Source organism: Wolffia australiana, chromosome 6 (genome assembly GCF_029677425.1).
Source record: "Wolffia australiana isolate 7733 chromosome 6, ASM2967742v1".
Lineage (NCBI taxonomy): Eukaryota > Viridiplantae > Streptophyta > Magnoliopsida > Alismatales > Araceae > Wolffia > Wolffia australiana.
The window spans coordinates 14,602,447-14,622,337 of record NC_135840.1 but is presented as its reverse complement, the minus strand read 5'-3'; the positions used below and the strand labels follow the sequence as shown (position 1 = coordinate 14,622,337).

At 40.1% G+C, this 19,891-nt stretch overlaps 1 protein-coding gene across 1 annotated transcript; it reads right to left on the bottom strand.

The window, feature by feature from the left end:
* Positions 1 to 18,635: 18,635 nt before the first annotated feature.
* Positions 18,636 to 18,980, bottom strand: LOC144704979 (non-specific lipid-transfer protein A-like). Its single transcript, XM_078577558.1, has one exon. The coding sequence runs from the start codon at positions 18,978 to 18,980 to the stop codon at positions 18,636 to 18,638; it is 345 nt and encodes a 114-aa protein (XP_078433684.1).
* Positions 18,981 to 19,891: the final 911 nt, after the last annotated feature.

Sequence of the window (19,891 nt, the reverse complement as noted above, 5' to 3'; positions counted from 1 at the left end):
GACATTCTAGAGTCTTCGATTCATGTATGTTATGACAGATGTATCCAGCCGTTGAGGTAGAGGGCTTGTGGGCAGCGGTACTGAGATGGTTCGACACCACATGATATAATATCATGTCGTATCCAGAGCATCAGTTGGCTTTTTAGACTTTTCTTGCATATGTTATGGATATCTTCTTTTATATTTCAATATTTTATTTGATCTAATTATTGCACTTCCCTTTTTCTTATTACCTCATAACATGTATTTATATTAGGATATAATTATTACTGCATTACTATTAGCATCTTAATATACATTTTATCCTTTTTTCAAATTCTTGCATCAGCTATTAACACTAATATTTTATTTTATTAAACTATTGAAATTTCATTGTAATTATTATTACCTTATACACTATATATTATAATTTGAGTACCCCTACATTATTAGTATAAGTATCATCCTAATATATTCGTATCCTCCTTTTCTAATTCTTCGATCAGACTTTATCTCAGATATCCAAAGAGATGATCTCAATAAATAACTGTATGTGTGGATTGAATTTCCTAACTATTGTGTGATAATTTTTATTTTATAAAAAATATAATGAAAATTTAATGATAATTTTATTCAATTAAACATAACCAATTAAGATGTTCTTGTTGGGATGATTATGATAAATATTGACAGCCAATTCGACAGCCAGAAGTGATAAAGTACTTTATTTGAGCTGGTATCTTGTACTTTGATCATTGAAAAAGATATATTGAGAGATGATTACGAGGAAATAATCTCTCTTGGATTTGGCTAATGTCTCTCTCTCTCCAGATCACAACACTCATTCTTTGAAATAATGTTCAATTCATTTCTCTCTCTTTAAAAGAGAGGCCTTGGTGGGACCATATAAGTTTCCATTACTCCTATTACATACGCCCAAGAGAATCAATACTCATCATAGAATAAAAAAGTTAATCTTTAGAGACTATAAAAAGTTGAGTATTTTATTGCAAGAAAGAAAATTTTCATTTTTGTGTGAAATCAGTTTATAAACTGAATTTTTAGAGTATGGTTCTGGTTTCAAGAGTTTTACATCCATATGGTATTGCGAGATGGATCTGTTGGAATATCACCAGAGATGAAACAAGAATAAATAAATAAAAATAACTGAACAAAGAGAGTGTTAAAAAATAAATGAAAAATAAATAAAAAAATTTAAGTGTCTTTCTTATTTGGGACTGATCTTTATAGAGGAATCCAAAATAAAATATCAGAATCAAAACAGAATGAGTGAAAAAAAAGGGAAGGGCAGTTGGCAAGGAGAAAAAAATTCAAAAAAATGTATATTAAAAACTATTATTTCATCATTTGATATTATTCAAATCAATTCCCTACTTTATAAATCATACGAATGAGAAGTACAACAAACAGAATGAATTGTGGATATTAATAATGCTTATTCATTACAAACATAAATTTTGATACAGCTCAGAGTAGGGGAAGAGATGCTACATGTACAATTGATGGAACTGTGATTCATTAATTAATCCTAGGAGAAATAAATTTGAGGGATATTTATTAATTCAATCAGATCAGCATGTTCTAATAGATTTGAACAGTTCAACTGAATATACCAAATTTTGACGTACCAAAATTTGATATAATGGAGCATATTTTTATTTCTTCGATATTGTGTTGGAGCTGGTTTCACTTTGATTACCTTGACAATGAATTACAAGTAAAATTATTTGATATTAATTTAGATATCATTTCAGATGCATGCGTTGACGGTTGAGACATTTATTGTTTGATGCTAAAAGGTTGAGGCCTTAGAATGGAAGAATTTCAATGATCTTGTTTGAGAAGAAATGGAAACTTTATCATAGATCATGATAAACATTATCGCAACTTCCATTCCTTGAGTGTTTTATATTTTCTTAATATGTATCTAGTTAGGCTTTACTCTTACATAAAGTATTTTTGTCTCCCAGTTCCTCTCTAATGGTATGTATTACAAACTAATGAATTTATTTTTAAAACATGCTCTTAAATGTAGCTATGACCAGAGCATTACCTATTGTGAGAGGGATGAACTCACGGAAGATATTTATCATTTTTTTTCCTGAAAATAAAAGAGATAGAGGTATAATAATGAATAAGTTATCCAAAGACACGAAAAATACTAAGAACTTTGGAAAAAACAGAGGAAGGACTATTTCTATTAGTACCTTTGCATTTAAACATCATTTATCACAATAACATGCATTACATAGCAGAGTATCTCTCTTCCTCATGCACCATCCATATTTATCCTATACTTCAGCATGTACTTCAGGAAATAGCAGAGTTCCGTTAGTGGTTCGCCTGATAAATCCGCTCTGAAATCTACTTATTCTACTTTATCCGGATACTTATTTATTACATTCATATCAACACCCAATCTACTTTAAAACTCTTTTATAAATGTAGCCAGCTCGTTGCCATCCTCTAGTTGCACTGCCCGTGGTTAGCCTCCTCAGCCTGCTGTCACAAAGACTCTTTCTATCACCCATACATAAGCTGAAATTCCGGTTTTGATTTGAATATTTTGATATGGAGACCCAAGCTACTTTACGATTAATTCTGAAATTAATCATTGAATACAACTAGCAAAACAGCTTGTTGCTGTCCTCTAGTCAATATGAGACTCTCCATCGCACATTTCTGTTCAGGTTTAAATATTTTTACTTACTATAATTCTCATGTTTCTTGTTTTCTATTATGTTGATGTGAAGACCCAAAAAATTTCACAACTTCACGCTCATGCCTAGATCAAAATAATGACAAAAGTGTGGTGAAAAAACTTGACCCATTCCTCTAATCTGTGTTCTTGCAGCAGCTCAACAAGGCAACTCTTTGCAAGTTATAAAGCACCGGTACGTGCCTCTGGGGCGTGACCTATGGCGATGGGTCTTCCACGGTGGGCTTCTTGGCCACCGACACTCTTAACTCTTCCTTCCACAGCATCGTTCCCAATTATCAAATTGCACTACACTGGTGTCGATGTGACTTTTGCCGGGGGTGGGGGTGTTCTACCCTCTTGGTGGGTCGATGTTTTGTCTTGCCTTTGCCGGGAATACCGACTCAACGCAGCTGAGGATTATCAGGAATGTTCAGCAGAAGACGTTCGAGGTGACTTACAATATCCTTGGGAATAGGATCTGATTGAAAGTGTTAAGGAGATGTGTCAAATGACTAAGTCAGAAGTCACAACGCCAACTCCACCGCCTGCACCGAAGCATTGCACACCATAACATGTCATGATTATTCATCATGATTAACTTACTGTCAGAATTCATTTGAACTTCTTAAGAACATTTTATGGTGAAGGAGCATCCTTTCCTATAAATACGCATGTATATCATTCTTAAGATACATAAGATTTGGTTTTCATTACTTATCCTTTTACTCTTTCTCTTCTATCTTCTTTGTTGATTTCTCAATATGGTATCAGAGCACTCTCCATTGGGTTCTGAAGGATCCTCTGATGAAGGAATCATTCAAGGGCAACGGGGACGACGCGATCACCCGAAAGGGCCACTCATGTCCCTCCTGTCGGAATCAAGCTCACGCGAAACAACTACCTCAGTGGATGCACTGTGTGAGAGCCACTATGGGAGCTCAAGGGCTAGGTAAACACCTTACCCATGAACGGCCTACTTCTGCTCCAATATTCACAGATCCGGAGAATCCATGGTGGAAGAGGGACATGGCAGTAACGGCCATTATCATGTTGTCTATGAGCGAGGAAGTTCTCTCGATCATACAAAATAGTATGACTGCCTTGGAAGCATGGAGAACCCTCAACATCAAGCTCTCCTCCAGCTAAGAATCAAGAGTTATGGAGCAAATGAACAAACTTCATAAAATTGAACGAGGTACTGATAACATGCAAATTAATATACTTAATTACTGAATTATACATTCTATTTATGTGTTTTAATGGTCATATTTGCATGTTATCATGATAAAATACATTGAAATCAGTTAACATGTCGTTTTTCTATTATTTCATATTTTTTATCATTTTTTACATGGAATTTGACATTGTTTCAGTGAAGAAATATTTTTACATGATTTTATTTGCTTGGTTTAAGGTCAGTAAATCATCTCCTGATTTTTCTGAATTTTTCCCATATTTTTATGAATTTTTCTGAAATTTTCTGACCATTATTTAGGCAAGAAATGATTTTTATTTAATTAAATAATATATTGATTATTTATTTTGCATTTTAAATGCATTTAAAATGAATATATCACGTAATTACCAAATTCGCGAATGAAGGGCTATATTAATTAAATAAGAAAGGAGAGAAGAGAGGAGCGAGATAGGAAAAGTCAAATAGAGTGATTAAAAGAGAGAGAGGAAAGCGGTAGGGAGGGGAGAGAGAGTAGAGCGGCTAGAGAGGAGAGGGAAGAAAAGATATTTAATAGGAGGAGAGAGAGTGGAGAAGTCAGAAAGAGCGGCTAGAGAGGAGAGAGAAAACAAAGGCGAAGAGAGAGAAGATAGAAAAGTCAGGAAAAGCTAGGAGGAGAGAGATTAAAAAAACAGAAGAGAGAGAGAATAAAATAAAACAAAGAGAGATGCATATTTGGTGGTGGGCGTGCAATAATTGCACGCGGCCACCGACGTATTTTGTTAAATTAAAAGATGCCAAATGGCGTCGATTTCCGCATACGCGGAAATCGACGCCCAATGATTGCTTTTAAAAGCAATCAAACGGCGTCGATTTTCCGCGTACGCAGAAATCGACGCCGATCATTGGCGTTTATTTAAAACAATGATTTTTTTTCTTTTTCTCTCTCTCTCTTCTAACCAAGCGAAAAAAGCACTATTTTGTCCTTTTCTGTTTTCTTAAAAAGCAGCGAAAAAGTGCGGCCTACGCGGACAACGAGGGTGCACGTGTCCCGAAACACGGAAAGCGAGAAAATCAAGCCCAGCCAATAGGAAATTCCGATTTTTTAGAGAAAATAAAAGAGATCCAACGGCCCACATTTGATCTCACTAAAACTGCGATATCTTGAGATCTACAACTCCAATTGGGCTGAAATTTTGAGGGCAGGTTCGTCTTTTCCTCCTCTACAATCTGGACGGTTGGATCTTTAAATAGAGGTCAGAAAAAAAGGCGAAATTCACTTTTGGAGGCTCTCCCCAAGCAATTGGCCAGGAAGGACACAGGAGGCATTCTGGAAGTCGTCAGATCTGGATCTCTTTATCAAATTTGTAAGTTTCTGAATTGTATTTGATCATCTTCTAGAACGATTCGAAAACGCCTTGGCATGGGCGAAATGTACATGCCCTAGATTCATGTTTTGAATGCATCATCACTTCTTTTTGATTTGGATTCGAGATCTGACTTTTGATAATTAATTCTTAATCATTTTAGGACATTTATGCTTCATTACATTTTTAATTTAGGGTCGAAATTGGGGCTTTCCCCAATTTCTTCACTTTCTCTCTCTAGATTAATTTGATTTGTTTCTCTCTCTAGATTTCGGTTATTATTGTTTAGGAATTTAATTTAATATATAAAAAACCCAAAAATAAAATTTGAACCGAAAATTCATCCATTTTGAACTCCAATTCAAAAATCACTTTCTTGATTATTAATTTCCCAATTTTAATTCTGAAAATTATTATAAATTTTATTAAATTGGGAAATTAATAATTTATATTTTTATGAGCTTAAAATAATAATAATATTCTTATCTGGAATTATCTGACCGAAATCAAAATTAAGTTTTACTTAATTTTGATTATTTTAAGAATATTATTTAATATTAATTGAATTAAATATTGCAAAATTTAAAATTACTTGACTTGATTCATAAAAATTGTTTGAAAATTCTGAATTGTTGCCTCCTTGCGGATCGACCCCTTGCTTGCTCTATATTCTTATTTAGTAATTAAGGGAATTATAAATTTATTGCATAAGTCTAAAAAGCGCAACGACCACGTAGTTTTACGTGATTTTTCGGCTTATCAGGTACGCGAACCATTGATGAGTTTGTTCAAGAAATACGTAGTGTCAGCAACGCACTTGGCTCAGTTGGTGAAATGGTCAATGACCGTACTTTGAAGTTTATTTTGCTTTGGGGACTTGGACCAAAATACCATGCTTTTCGAACTAGTATAAACACTCACACGAGTAGTCTCTCCTTTGATGCCATTGTGGAGATGTTACGATCGGAAGAAAATATGCTAACTTTTGGCAGAGTATCACAAAGTGAAGAGGAACCTCCGCAAGAAGCTAATCAAGCTCATACAAATCAACAATCCACTAGAGGACGTGAAAACTGTGGACGTGGGAATCATGGGCATGGCTCTGTTCTATCGACAAGATCAGGTCCCCGATGCGAAACTTGCGGGAAAATTAGACATCGAACCAATGTATGTTACGATAGATTTGGTTCACGTACTCCACGCAATGCCTCACCATCACCAAATGTCCGGGCACCTCAAAATCAAGTTCAAGCATACTACCTCACTCTAGGACCACCATGGACACCATCTACAAGCATGCAGACGCACTGGTATCCAGATAGTGGAGCAACTCACCATGTTTCCACGGATCCACAAGTCATAAATCAAGCTACACCATACCAAGGTTTAGAAACACTATCCATTGGTTATGGATCAGGTTTGTCCATCCACGCAACCGGAAATTCCTCTCTTCCAAGTCAACTTTATCCGATTCATCTTCAAAATATTTTACATGTTCCTAAGATTACTAAAAACCTTTTATCTGTTCGTCAACTTACAATTGACAATAATGTCTTTTTTGAATTTCATCCACAATATTGCGCTGTCAAGGATCGACGGACAGGGGCAACACTACTCATGGGTGACATACAGAATGGATTGTATCACCTAGTTTTCAAAGTATCTTCACCATCTTTTGTCAGGCAGGCGACTGCATAACTTTGGCATCAGCAGCTGGATCATCCTGCTCTTAATATCTTGAAAAACATCATTTCTCGTTTTGGTTTTCCTTTAACTTCTATGCCATGGACACTTGTGTGTGAACCATGTGCCATGTTTAAGGCAAAAAAAATTATCATATAATATCTCCACTCATACATACTCTACGCCTTTTGAACTTGTTCATTCTGACCTTTGGGGTCCTGCCCCCGTATTATTGCATTTGGGTTTTTCGTACTATTTTACCTTTATTGATGCCTTCAATCAATACACCTGGTTATATCCTCTTAAGAAAAAAATTGATCTCCTTGATGTATTTCTTATATTTAAGTGCTTTGTGGAAAGACAATTTGATTGCAAAATCAAGGCTTTTCAATCGGATTGTGGCAGGGGGGGGGCCCGAATATAGTTCGCTACATCACCTACTTCGGAAGGAAGGCATTCAACATCGAGTCTCTTGCCCCCATGCTCATCAGAAAAATGGCGTTGCTAAATGCAAGCATCGTCATATCATCGAAACCGCACTTTCTCTAATGCATCATGCAGGTCTTCCTCAACGATTTTGGGATGAGGCAACAGCTACAGCCGCATATCTGATCAATTGTCTTCCAATGGCTCCGCTGAACTTCAAGTCTCCGTTCGAGGTACTTCAACTTCACTCTCCAAATTATACTTTCCTTAAAAAATTTCCTGTCTGTGTTACCCAAATCTAAGGCCACATGTTGTCTCAAAACTGAGCTCTTGGTCTGAGCGATGTGTCTTTCTTGGGTATAGTTCTCACCACCTTTGTTATCGTTGTTTAATTCTCCGCACAAATAAAATAGTTATCTCTAGAGATGTAGTCTTTGAAGAAAATATATATCCCTTCCTGCTCAAAGGCAAAGTTACACCAACTCTAGACAATCAAACACCTACCAATAATCCAATGTCTCTCGTACAACTTACCCCAATTGATATCAGTCCTCTATGCAAATATCCACCGACCAGCCTACCTGATAATGAGTCTCCTGTACAAAATGTTGACGTTTTGGAGAACACTCCAACTATACATACACCACAAACAACTCCAACTGATACCGCTCCAACAATTGGACCCTTAACCTCCGGCTCCAGCTCCAATCTTCCGAAATGTTTTAAAAACATCTCTGAATTGTATCATACCTCTACAAAACATCCCTTTCCAATATATCTTACTTCCCAAATTCACCCTTTGGAACCTACGGCAGCAGACATTGCACTCCAAGACCCTATATGGCGAAAAGCCATGACTGAAGAATACTCTGCTCTCATAAGCAATCACACATGGGATCTAGTTCCCCCTCCATCCAACACAGAATTAGTTGGATGCAATTGGGTTTTTCGTACAAAATTAAAATCTGATGGCTCCTTAGATCGATGCAAGGCTCGACTGATAGCTCAAGGCTTCAGTCAAACTCCAGGTATAGACTATCATGAAACCTTTAGTCCTGTTCTTAAAATGACTTCTCTTCGTACTCTCCTCTTTCTTGCTGCAAGCAATAAATGGCATATTCATCAACTTATATCAAATGTTTTTCTTCACGGCAATCTATTTGAAACTATTTATATGCGCCAACCACCAGGTTTTGTTTCTCTTCATCATGCTAATTATGTTTGTCGATTACGAAAATCACTTTATGGTTTAAAACGGGCACCACGTGCCTGGTTTCAAAAATTAAGTCAATTTTTCATTAGTAACTACTTTACAGGGTCACGTACAGATCCTTCATTATTTTTTCAATTTAACAATAAAATACCACAATATGTACTTGTTTATATTGATGATATATTAATCTTAAGTTGTAGTGCAGATGGTTTCACACCATTTCAGCGTTAAGCAAACAGTTTGCCGTCCGAGATCTTGGACCAGCCACAAGTTTTCTTGGTATTCAACTTCAATGCAATCAGGTCGGTCTTTATCTCTCTCAAGAATCATATGCCATCAAGATTCTTAAATTGGCTCAAATGACTGAGTGCAAGCCACTACCTACTCCTCTCTCAGCTTCAAGTTCCCATCAACGGGACACAAAAATCCACTCTAATAATGATGGTACTCTTTACCAGAAAATCATTGGCAGTTTGTAGTATTTAACCCTTACTTGCCCTGATATTGCATTTGATGTCAATAAAGCATGCCAGTTCATGCATGATCCTCAGCCATGTCATTGGAAACAACTTAAGCATCTCCTTTGTTACCTAAAAGGAACTTTTGATTTTTCCTTATAATTCTATAGTGACTCACCGCATACTCTTCACATCTTCAGTGATGCAGACTGCGCAGGCGATCCTTTAGATTGTAAGTCCACTAGTGGTTATTTATTTTATTTGGTCACAATCTTATTAGCTGGGCCTCCTAGAAACAGACAACCGTCACTCGCTCCAACACAAAAGCATAATACAAGGCTATTGCCAACGCCACAACTGAACTCATCTGGTTAAAATATATCATTAAAGAACTGCAAATTAAGTTAATTTCTCCTTCCGTACTATGGTGTGACAATATCGGTGCTACCTATTTGAGTAAAAATCATGTTTTTCATGCTCGCACTAAACATATTGAAATTGACTATCATTTTGTTGGAGATCATGTCTCTCAAGGTTTGATGCAGGTTTCCTATGTCTCTACACGTGATCATCTTGCTGATCTTTTAACCAAGCCGCTACCTTGTGCTCAGTTCTGTCTTCTGCGTTCCAAACTCAACCTTCATTCAGGCATGAGTTTGAGGGGGGTTGTTAAGGAGACGTCTCAGATGACTAAGTCAGAAGTCGCAACTCCGACGCCGCCGCCTGCACCGAAGCATTTCACACCATAACATGCCATGATTATTCATCATGATTAACTTACTGTCGGAATTCATTTGAATTTCTTAAGAACATTTTATGGTGAAGGAACATCCATTCCTATAAATACTCATATACATAAGATTTGGTTTTCATTACTTATCTTTTTACTCTTTACCTTCTGATGGCGCGGCACCGTCCGACACCGCAAGATCGTCGCTCGAGGAACCCGCAACGTCATCAAGCCCGCCACCGACACGCGTCCAGATGACACGGCGAGCCACAGTGACGACGCGCAACCCTGGGTTCAAATATTCGGCGTGATGACGCGCCATCTTCGACCCGTGCCTGCTCGCATTTCCCGCTTTTAATTTCCACTTTCATAGTTTTCTTCGTACCTGCGTGTAGCGTTGGGAAGTTCCCGTATGAGGAAATCTTCCCCTCCTGTTTATGGGCCCTAGACCTTTTCCCTTTTATTTTGTTTTATTTTTGCTTCAAGGGGCTCATCCACCTATCCTCTATAAAAGGAAGGGGTGGGCGCCCTCCTTAGTACTCTTAATTTTCTTTGAAAAGTTATACGTTTTGAGAAGTCAAAGAGTCACCTTCGTGAGGAGAGGAAGAAGAAGAAGAAAGAAGGAGAAGAAGAAAGAAGAAGAAGGAAGAAGAGAAGGAGAAGAAGAAAGGAGAGGAGAGAAGCTGCCCGCCGCCGTCAAACCCTCCCCACCGGACGCCGCCGCCGCTTCCGCTTGAAAGTTCGAGAACCCGCCAACAACGCCGGATAAACCAAGAAATCGCCGTTGTCGCCGCCGCGTCTGCCTCGGAGGCCGTCGCCGCCTTGCCGACGTTCGTGGGTGGCCGTCTGCTCGTCCTGTTCCTCCCCAGCACCGCCCGCCGCTCAAACCCGCCGCCGCACTGCCGTCCGCGCGCGGAGATAGCTCGCCCGTGCGCGTCGATGTCTGCCGGCGTCGTCCGCCGCCAGCCGTTACATCTGCCGCCCGCGCGGCCTTGTTGCACGTCCGTGTGCGGCCGTCGACGTTGTGAGTGGCCGTCCGCCCGTCTCGCCCCTCCCAAGTGCCGCCAGCCACCCAAGCCCACAGCCGCACTGCTGTCCGCGCGCGGAGGAAACTCGCATGCGCGCGACGACGTCCACCGGCGTCACCCACCGCCGGCAAGCTACCCCTGCCGCATGCGCGACCCTGTTGCACACCCGCGCATGCGTCGGTGCGCCGTCTCCCGCGTGCTGGTGCAAGGTTGCCCCACCCCTGTGGCGCCTTTGACCGCCCGCCAGCTGCGGCTGCTGCTTGGCAAGTCCCAGCGTGGGTTCTCTCCTCCTGTGGCCGCGCGCCCCACCTCTTGCCAACGCGCGCGAACGCGCAGCGACTGCGAGCACCCGTGCGCTGATCATCGGCGCTGGCCTGGCGTATTGCGCCCACCCCTCGCCGTAGGCCTGCCCGCGCCGTGTTCGCCCGTGACCCGTTCGCCCGCGACCCGCACCCCTTCGACGCCCACGTCCGTGATGTTGCTGCTCCTCCGATCCCAAGGTGCTGCGTGATATCCATCACAGGACGCGACGAAGGTACCCCCCCCCCTCCGACTGCTCTTTACGTCTCTTATCTACTTCAGTATACCTTCGAATTGCCTCCTCCGCACTCGGGTTAGACATAGGTGAGAGTGAGACAGGTTGAGAAAACGACGACGAATTTTGTGAGAGTCTTACCTGGCTGGTACGAGTCGGGCGAGCCGAACGAGTGTGAGCATCTAAGCGGGATATTCTCGTTCGGTGACATAGTCGTCCTCGACCCTCTTGGGCGAGGTTCGGGTGGTCTGGTTGACCATACCCTAGGTGACCCCGTCGGATCTCTGGAACGGCACAACCGCATATCGGCACTCGCACGTACTACACGTAGGATTTTCACTAGCCCGTCATTTATTATACCTGCTCGTCATTATTATCGGACGACACTTCACGTCGTTGTCTGATAGAGATCCTTATTCGATACCGAGCCACTGCCCTCGGTGACGACCAGACGACGTCTTGACGACGTCCGACATCACCTTCTATCTTCTTTGTTGATTTCTCAACAGAAAGGGAATTATCCGCTCTTCTTACTTTGCATATTTCGATAAGGAATAGGCACTTTCCACTATTTATTTCCTGCTTCACCGTTTCTTGTCATCCTCCATGTTTACAATTCTCTAGTGCGTGTAATCAAATGTCTTCCTCTGCCACGCGTTCTTGAGAGGGTCTAGTGGTCGTCGTGGTGGCCGACGTGGTCCATTGGGGAGTTAGGTGAGACTTTTTTGTAATCATAATTGGTGTGGACAGACTGCATCCATGCCATCTTTGTAAAGAATAGAACATATTCAAGAAGAAAAACAGGGGCAGATAGCGAGAGAGAGAGAGAGAGAGAGAGAGAAAGAGAAAGACATAGACACAGAGAGAGAGAGAAGTGAGAGAGAGAGAGAGAGATAGAAAGACAAAGACAAAGACACAGAGAGAGAGAGAGAGACAGAGAGAGAGAGACACAGAGACAGAGACAGAGAGGGAGACACACAGAGAGAATGAGAGATAGAGAGAGACAGAGAGAGGCTAAGAGAGGGAGAGACAGAGGGAGGAAGAGACAGAGAGAGGCTAAGAGAGGGAGAGACTAAGAGAGGGAGAGATAGAGGGAGGAAGAGACAGAGAGAGGGAGAGACAGAGAGAGAGAAAGACAGAGTACGAGGCACAGAGAGAGAGAGAGAGAGAAAGACAGAGTGAAAGAGAGAGACAGACTAAGAGAAAGACAGCCAGACAAACAGAGAGAGACAGACAGAGAGAAAGACAGACAGATAGATAGACAGGGAGAGAGTGAGAAGAGAGACAAAGTGAGATAAAGACAGAGAGAGAAAGATAGAGTACGAGTCACGGAGAGAGAGAAAGACAGGGTGAGAGAGAGAGACAGACAGAGAGAAAGACAGACAGACAGAGAGACAGAGAGAAACAAAGAAGACTGAGAGAAAGACAGAAAGAGAGACAGAGAAGATTGAGAGAAAGACAGAGAGAGAGAGAGGCAGAGAAGACTGAGAGAAAGACACAGAGAGAGAGAGGCAGAGAAGACTGAGAGAAAGACACAGAGAGACAGATAGAGAGAGAGACAAACAGAGAGAAAGATAAACAGACAGAGAGAGAGAAAGAGAAAACTGAGAGAAAGACTCAGAGAGAGACAGAGAGAGAGAGAGAGACAGAGAGAGAGCGAGAGAGAGATAGAGAGAGTGAGAGTGAGACAGAGAAGAGAGAGAGAAAGACACAAAGAGAGAGACAGAGAGAGAAAGACAGAGAGGGAGTGAGAGAGACAGAGAGAGACAGGGAAGATAGAGAGAGAGACACAAAGAGAGAAAGACACAGAGAGAGTGAGAGACACAGAGACAGAGAGACCATGAATTGATAACAATCCGCAAATGAGAAGGCAACATGTGGGTCGATATTTATATTAAAATACAGTGTGTGTTTTAACATAAAGTTTCTGTGGTTCAATCCTAGCCCTAATTACAGATTATACTGGCTGTCTATGTGTTCTAATCTGGGATATAATCCGGCCCTCCCCTCAAGTGCAACATCGGGGTTGAAAGGTAGAGTGAAGCTAGTTCTGGAGACAGCATACGCTAGTTGACTTTCACTTGTGATAAACCAAAATTTAAGATTCTTTGCAGCTCTTGATGTGCTCCATCCGGATATGAATGAAAAGATGTGCTGCTAAATAGGTGGGCCCTATGTTGTCACACAATAGGACTGAAAGTGACCTTGTGGTGGGGGGAGGGGGGAAAGCAGAACTCTTGGAGAACTGGGAATACCAGGAGAAGGAAAATAGAGAGTGGGGGAGGAATAGGGGCCTTAAGGATGAAAGAATGAAAGGTAGCAGGAGCAATTAAGATAGATCCTGTAACAAAAAACAACACCCTCCTCCTTACACCAATTTATTTAACCCAAGGTTCCAAAAGGGAGAGGGGTAGTCTTGAGCTTAACTTATATAATACCAATTCCTAGGTCAGATTTAGGGTACTTCCTACATCAATACTTATGTTTTACCATTAGCTAGCGAGTGGTACTTAAGTTTTATACTGGATCTAGCCATTATTTTTTGCCTCTTGGAGCTCAAGGAGGTCAAACTCTTTCCTATATAAACAAGGAATGGCCTTGTGCATTTTTTATCCTCTACCCAATCTGCATCCCTCATTGTATTTATGCTAAAATATGAGTGTATTATATGGGGGATAATAGACTGCTACTTTGTTATAAAGTGTAACATCACCTGGGATATAGTTAGCAGCAGATGACTCTGATAACGCATTACCCTTCTTACTGGACTGAAACCTTGAATTTAAATCTGTGATACATTATTCATATGCAAAGGAGCGCCCATTGACAAGGTTATCACATGCCACTTTTGTATTATGACAAGGTTTTCACAGTGACCAATCATGGGAATAAATGCATGTCGGAGCATAATCTACCTCCAAAACCTTACGACTACAAGAAAATTCTACAGTTGTAAACCTAGAAAAATGATGGAATGGAAGGGACAAAGGCTTTCATTCTTTTTTCTATTCTGAGGTGAAGAAGTACGGAATCGATGATAGATCATCATACGCTGCCTGAACCTTACAAATATCGGTAAATTCTACCCAAATTGAATGCAAGATCAGTAGGTTCAGGTCAACGTATTGTCAAGAGCAGTATGGATGGTGATTATGTGAATTAGAAGTCCATAAATATCTCATCTATGACAATGTTGGGATGGGACCATTTGATAAAGGAGTCTCACTTGCAGATAAAATGTGATGAGATGAAATGCGCACTTGTCATGGGATTAGCAACTAGATTAAACCAAATTAGGGTCAAACATAGATGGGAGTAAATCTAGCAATCAGAATCTAATATTGATATGATTGAATCAAGCTGCTAGCATTTAATTCAGATATCATTAATCTATCTATAATGAGTATGATTCAATGTGTAATGTACTTTTTTTTGTAGAGTTTATCTCTCTATTGATCTCAGTCTCTCTATCTCTCTCTATAAATATATAGAGAGAGGGAGCATCTCAGCTATCGTATTAAAATCCTTCACAGTCAACTTTATTTTCATAAAATGATATCCCTGATTGTTATCCAATTAGGTAGTATTTGATGATGGTACATGAAATTATTTCATTAATAAGATCGTAATAGAAAGAGCTTCTCCATGGATGTATTTTCGAAAATCATCTAAACTCTCAAACAGTATTGGTAGATTGATAGATAAATAAATCGATTGAAAGATAAAATATTAGATCGATTGGTTGATCGGTAGACATCTAGATCAATAGATAGGCATAACAAAATATAATAAGGTAGTAACAAAGATAAAATTATACAGATGTAGGTAGGTAAATAAATAGATATACTCCAAGTCATGCACAAGATGTTTACCTTAGAATTTGATGAGTAGAATCAAGATTTATTACCGTTGAATTTTTAAGGTTCTTCAATTTTTTGGTCCAAATAGCTGTGTTCGGCCATTGACCATATTGTTAGGACTAGACTCAGCTTTATTGGTGAGAACAAAGGACTAGGTATTAAATACACCCTCATAAATTAGTGTGATTTATTTAATTGATATTTGAATCGATGAGATGGTATTTACAGTTGCCCATGGGTTACCATGGTTGAATGTTGTAGTCTCTAACCTTCAATTATTACATTACCCACATATATACAACATTAGATTAGGTATTTCCCTGGGAATCATGGACTTTTAATTATTCTAAGGTTACTGGATGAGTCTTCTTGAGACATTCAGACATCCTACCTCTAGACATATATGTATGACCTTTAGAGCATTGGATCTCCTCGTTGTTCCCTAAAACTATGTTGGAAGAAAGTTGATCGCTATGCCATCTAGTCACACTAGAATCAACCCTTAAGAACAGCAAGAGAAAAGAGTGGAGGGCACTCAAGAATGAGTTGAATGGGTATCAAAAAATAGGTTCCACCCCATTTATTTTATATGTGGTGACTACATACAAGTCCTCGCCCATTGAAATTTTGTATAAAATTGAATAACCTTAGAGTATATACATCATCATTCAAAAGCATTGTGTGTGACCCTCTAGGCCAATATATTAGTCTAACTAATAATTATAATGGCCCATTAAACTTCATTGGCCAAACTTATTAATCAACTACAAAAGCATGTAGATAAATTAACCAAGTATCAATTTAATCTAATTCATAAGCTGAATGGACTTCCATGGGTTTCCGAGCTATACATCGTACTCTAGGAGATAAAATGGAGTGTGTCAAGTCTCTTACGGAATCTTTAGTTCTGATGGATCAGAAATCATCTGAGATCAATTTCTCCCATATTTCCACTACTCTAGCTTGGAATTTGACTAAAACTTGTTAAACCAATCTCATCTTATATCAAAGGTATAAAATCATATCTTGATCATTCTATGATTTTTGTGGAATTATAGATACATCTAAGGTAAAACTGTCCAAATTTTCATGATTGGGAACTTGTGGATCATAGTCAGAACACAAATTTGTCCACCTACGGTATGTCTTTGACGCTTCAAGTCTGACTACTAAAGCAATCATGACATAAATCAACTTCAACGCTAGTAAGGTATAATAACAGTTAGGGATACATATGGATCTATTTGGTAAACTGTCTCTCTGAAGAGCGCCCAGAATTAATCCTTTACAATTCAACGTTAATGGCCACATGATCAGCCATATTATATGAATGGGATTACATAGTAATTTTATATCAAGATATTTTAACATCCTTGGAATATCCTATGAATAGGAATGTTTAGAACTCTTGAAAAGATAATTGATCGCTAGTGTATTATCTCATCATAATTTACAACCATTAGGAAAATTATTGGACTTCATTAAATGCATCACACATACATTATCTGAATAAATTCCTACTTATTAATATTGAATGAGATATGGAATGTGTGATAGGTTTTACATGCTTATTTCTGATCATGACATCTCTTGATCCCTAATTCTCTGCATGTAACTAGTTCCCCATGTTTTCTTTTAGACCAACTTGAAGCAAGAACGAGAGAGATTTGAAGCAAGAATCATAAGGTTTTATGAACAAGTTATATATATCCTAAATAATGCATAATACTTTTAGTTATCCAGTGATTACTTATATGTAAACATACTTAAACTAAAAGGTATGTATATTTTTTTTAAAATGGATTACTTAAATGTAAACATAATTAATTATGATATTATATTTGTGCACTGATTCTAGATAATTTATGTATTTTTATATTTGTACGGAGATGACAATAAGATAGATAGATGGGTAAATATATAGAAAAGGCAGGCAGATGTATTATGATAGTAAAATAACCAACTAGCCCCTGACAACGGGTCCTTATTAAAATGACAGTATCAAAAGCACACACTAGCTCTGTGATAACTGGCCATCAAACGAAACGACGCAGCAAATTCCCTCAGCTCCCTCATTGAATCCTGCATCAAAACACAAAATATATCTCAGCCAACCCTTACCTTCTCTTTTGTTACCATCTCTCTCTAACTTTGATCCTTGTAGCAATATGATGCATTAAAAGGGTGGTGGCGAGCTCAAATGGGGCAGAACGAGAGAAGATAGAGAGATGGGAAGGGGAGAGAAGGCGAGAAAAATAAATATAAACAGAAAATGAGAGATAAATAAATAGAGAGAAAAAATAAATATAAACATATGAGAGAGAAATAAATAGAGAGAGAGAGAGACAATACATATATAAATAGAGGAGAAAGAAAAAAATAAATACATAAATAGAGAAGAGAGAGAAGGAGAGAGTGAGTACATATAAATACATATAAATAGAGAATGATAGAGAGAAATAAAAAATAGAGAGTAAGTAAATTGAGAAAATAGATAAATGGAATTAGAAAATTAAGTAAATAGAGAGTGAGAGACAGAAATGAAAAAATGGAGAGGGAGAGAGAGAGAGTGAGAGAAATAAAAAATGGAGAGGAGAGAGAAATTAAATATATAAATAAGGAAGAAAAATATAAATGGCAAGAGAAGGAGAGATAGAGAAAATAAATAAGGAGAGGGAAATAGAGAGGGAGCGAGATAATAAAGAGAGAGAGAGAGAGAGAGCAAATCTTTTTATCCGTCCATATCTCTCTTGGCCTTTACAAATGACTACAACTTCCATTCTAACTATGATCCATGCATTCCGCAGTCTGATGCATGGAAGCGGGCGGTGACACGCATAGAGAGATGAGAGAGAGATACAAAAAGAAAGAGGAAAAAGACTGATGGAGCACATGAAGAGAGAGAGAGAGAGAGATCCCCTCTCTATAAATCCATCTCTCTCTCCTGGCACCCATATCTCTCTCTCTAGAAAAATCTAATGCATGAACAAGAACCTGAGCTTGCACAGTCTTAGGCAGGGCTGATGTGGAAGGAGAGAGAGAGATCCCCTCTCTATAAATCCATCTCTCTCCTGGCACCCATATCTCTCTCTCTAGAAAAATCTAATGCATGAACAAGAACCTGACCTTACGCAGTCTACGGTGGGGCTGATGGGGATGGACAGAGAGAGAGAGAGAGATCCCCTCTCTAAAAATCCATCTCTCTCACCTGGCACCCATATCCCTCTTTCTAGGAAAATCTAATGCATGAACAAGAACCTGACCTTGCACAGTCTACGTCGGGGCAGATGGGGAAGGAGAGAGAGAGAGAGAGAGATCCCCTCTCTACATATCCATCTCTCTCTCTCTTGGCACCCATTTCTCTCTCTGTCCCCTGGCACCCATATCTCTCTCCCTTGGTACCCATATCTCTCTCTCTCTCTCTCTCTCTCTCTCTCTCTCGGCACCCATATCTCTCTCTCTAGAAAAATCTAAAGCATGAACAGAAACACGACCTCGCGCAGTCCACGGCGGGGCTGATGGGGAAGGAGAGAGACACTCCGCAGATGCCGGGCAACGAGCTGACAGCGTTGGCCCTTATATCGCTCGCTTGCGCCGCCGCCTGCTTAATGCAATAGCACGCCGCGCGCCGGTCCGCCGCCGCCGGCGCCATCGCTGCCAGCCGTCGCACGCCGTCGCAGCAGCCGCCCGGCGGCGCCGCCGACTGCCCCCTCAGAAACGGCATGCACTGCCCCACGTTCGACGCCACGTCACCGCACGACACGGCGGCGCTCGGCAGCGCCGCCAGAAGCGCCGCCGCCGCCATCGCACAGAGTATTGCTACGGCCCTCATCTCTCTCTCTAGATGTATCTCTCTCTCTGGATTGAGTTGATGGCTTGGTCGCTTGAAGGCCTCTCTGGGTTTGATTTATACTGGTTGAGGAGGAGTTAATGGCGAGGGGATGTCTCGGTTGCTGTTAGGTGGGGAGCTGAGTTTTCATGATGCTCTTTCTCTCTCTAACTATCCTGCTTGACACTTGACTTGTACTTTCTCTCTCTCTCTCCACCTGTTTATCTGCCCCTCTGTCCTATATTAGCTGAATTCTCTGTCTGTATGTGTGCATCTCTCTCCCTAGATTGAGTTCATGATGCTCTTTCTCTCTCTAACTATCCGGCTTGACTCTTGACTTCTACTTTCTCTCTCTCTCTCCACCTGTTTATCAGCCTGTCTGTCGTATATAATCTGAATTTTCTGTCTGTATATGTGTGCATCTCTCTCTCTTTGGCTGGGTTTATCTCTCTCTCTCTCTCCCTGTTATCCGCACATCCGTCGTATATCAAGTAAATTCTGGCTTTAGCTCTATCTCAATCTTTCTATCTGTTTATCTGCCTCTGTCGTATCTCAACTGAATTCTCCGTCTATAAGTGTGCGTCTCTCTCTATCTATCTATCTATCCACCTTTTATCCGCACATCCGTGGCTTTACGTGGGCTTCTCTCTCTCTCTCTCTCTCTCTCTCTCTCTCTCTCTCTCTCTCTCTCTCTCTCTCTCTCTCTCTCTCTCTCTCTCTCTCTCTCTCTCTCTCTCTCTCTCTCTCTCTCTCTCTCTCTCTCTCTCTCTCTCTCTCTCTCTCTCTCTCTCCCCACCTTTTATCCGCACATCAATCGTATACCGAGTAAATTATGGCTTTACGTCGGCTTCTCTCTCTCTCTTTCTCTCTTTCCCCCTCTCTCTCTC

Bases quoted from the DNA above. Each gene is read 5' to 3' on its own strand.
- LOC144704979 (XM_078577558.1), bottom strand. From the start codon at position 18,980: ATGGCGGCGGCGGCGCTTCTGGCGGCGCTGCCGAGCGCCGCCGTGTCG.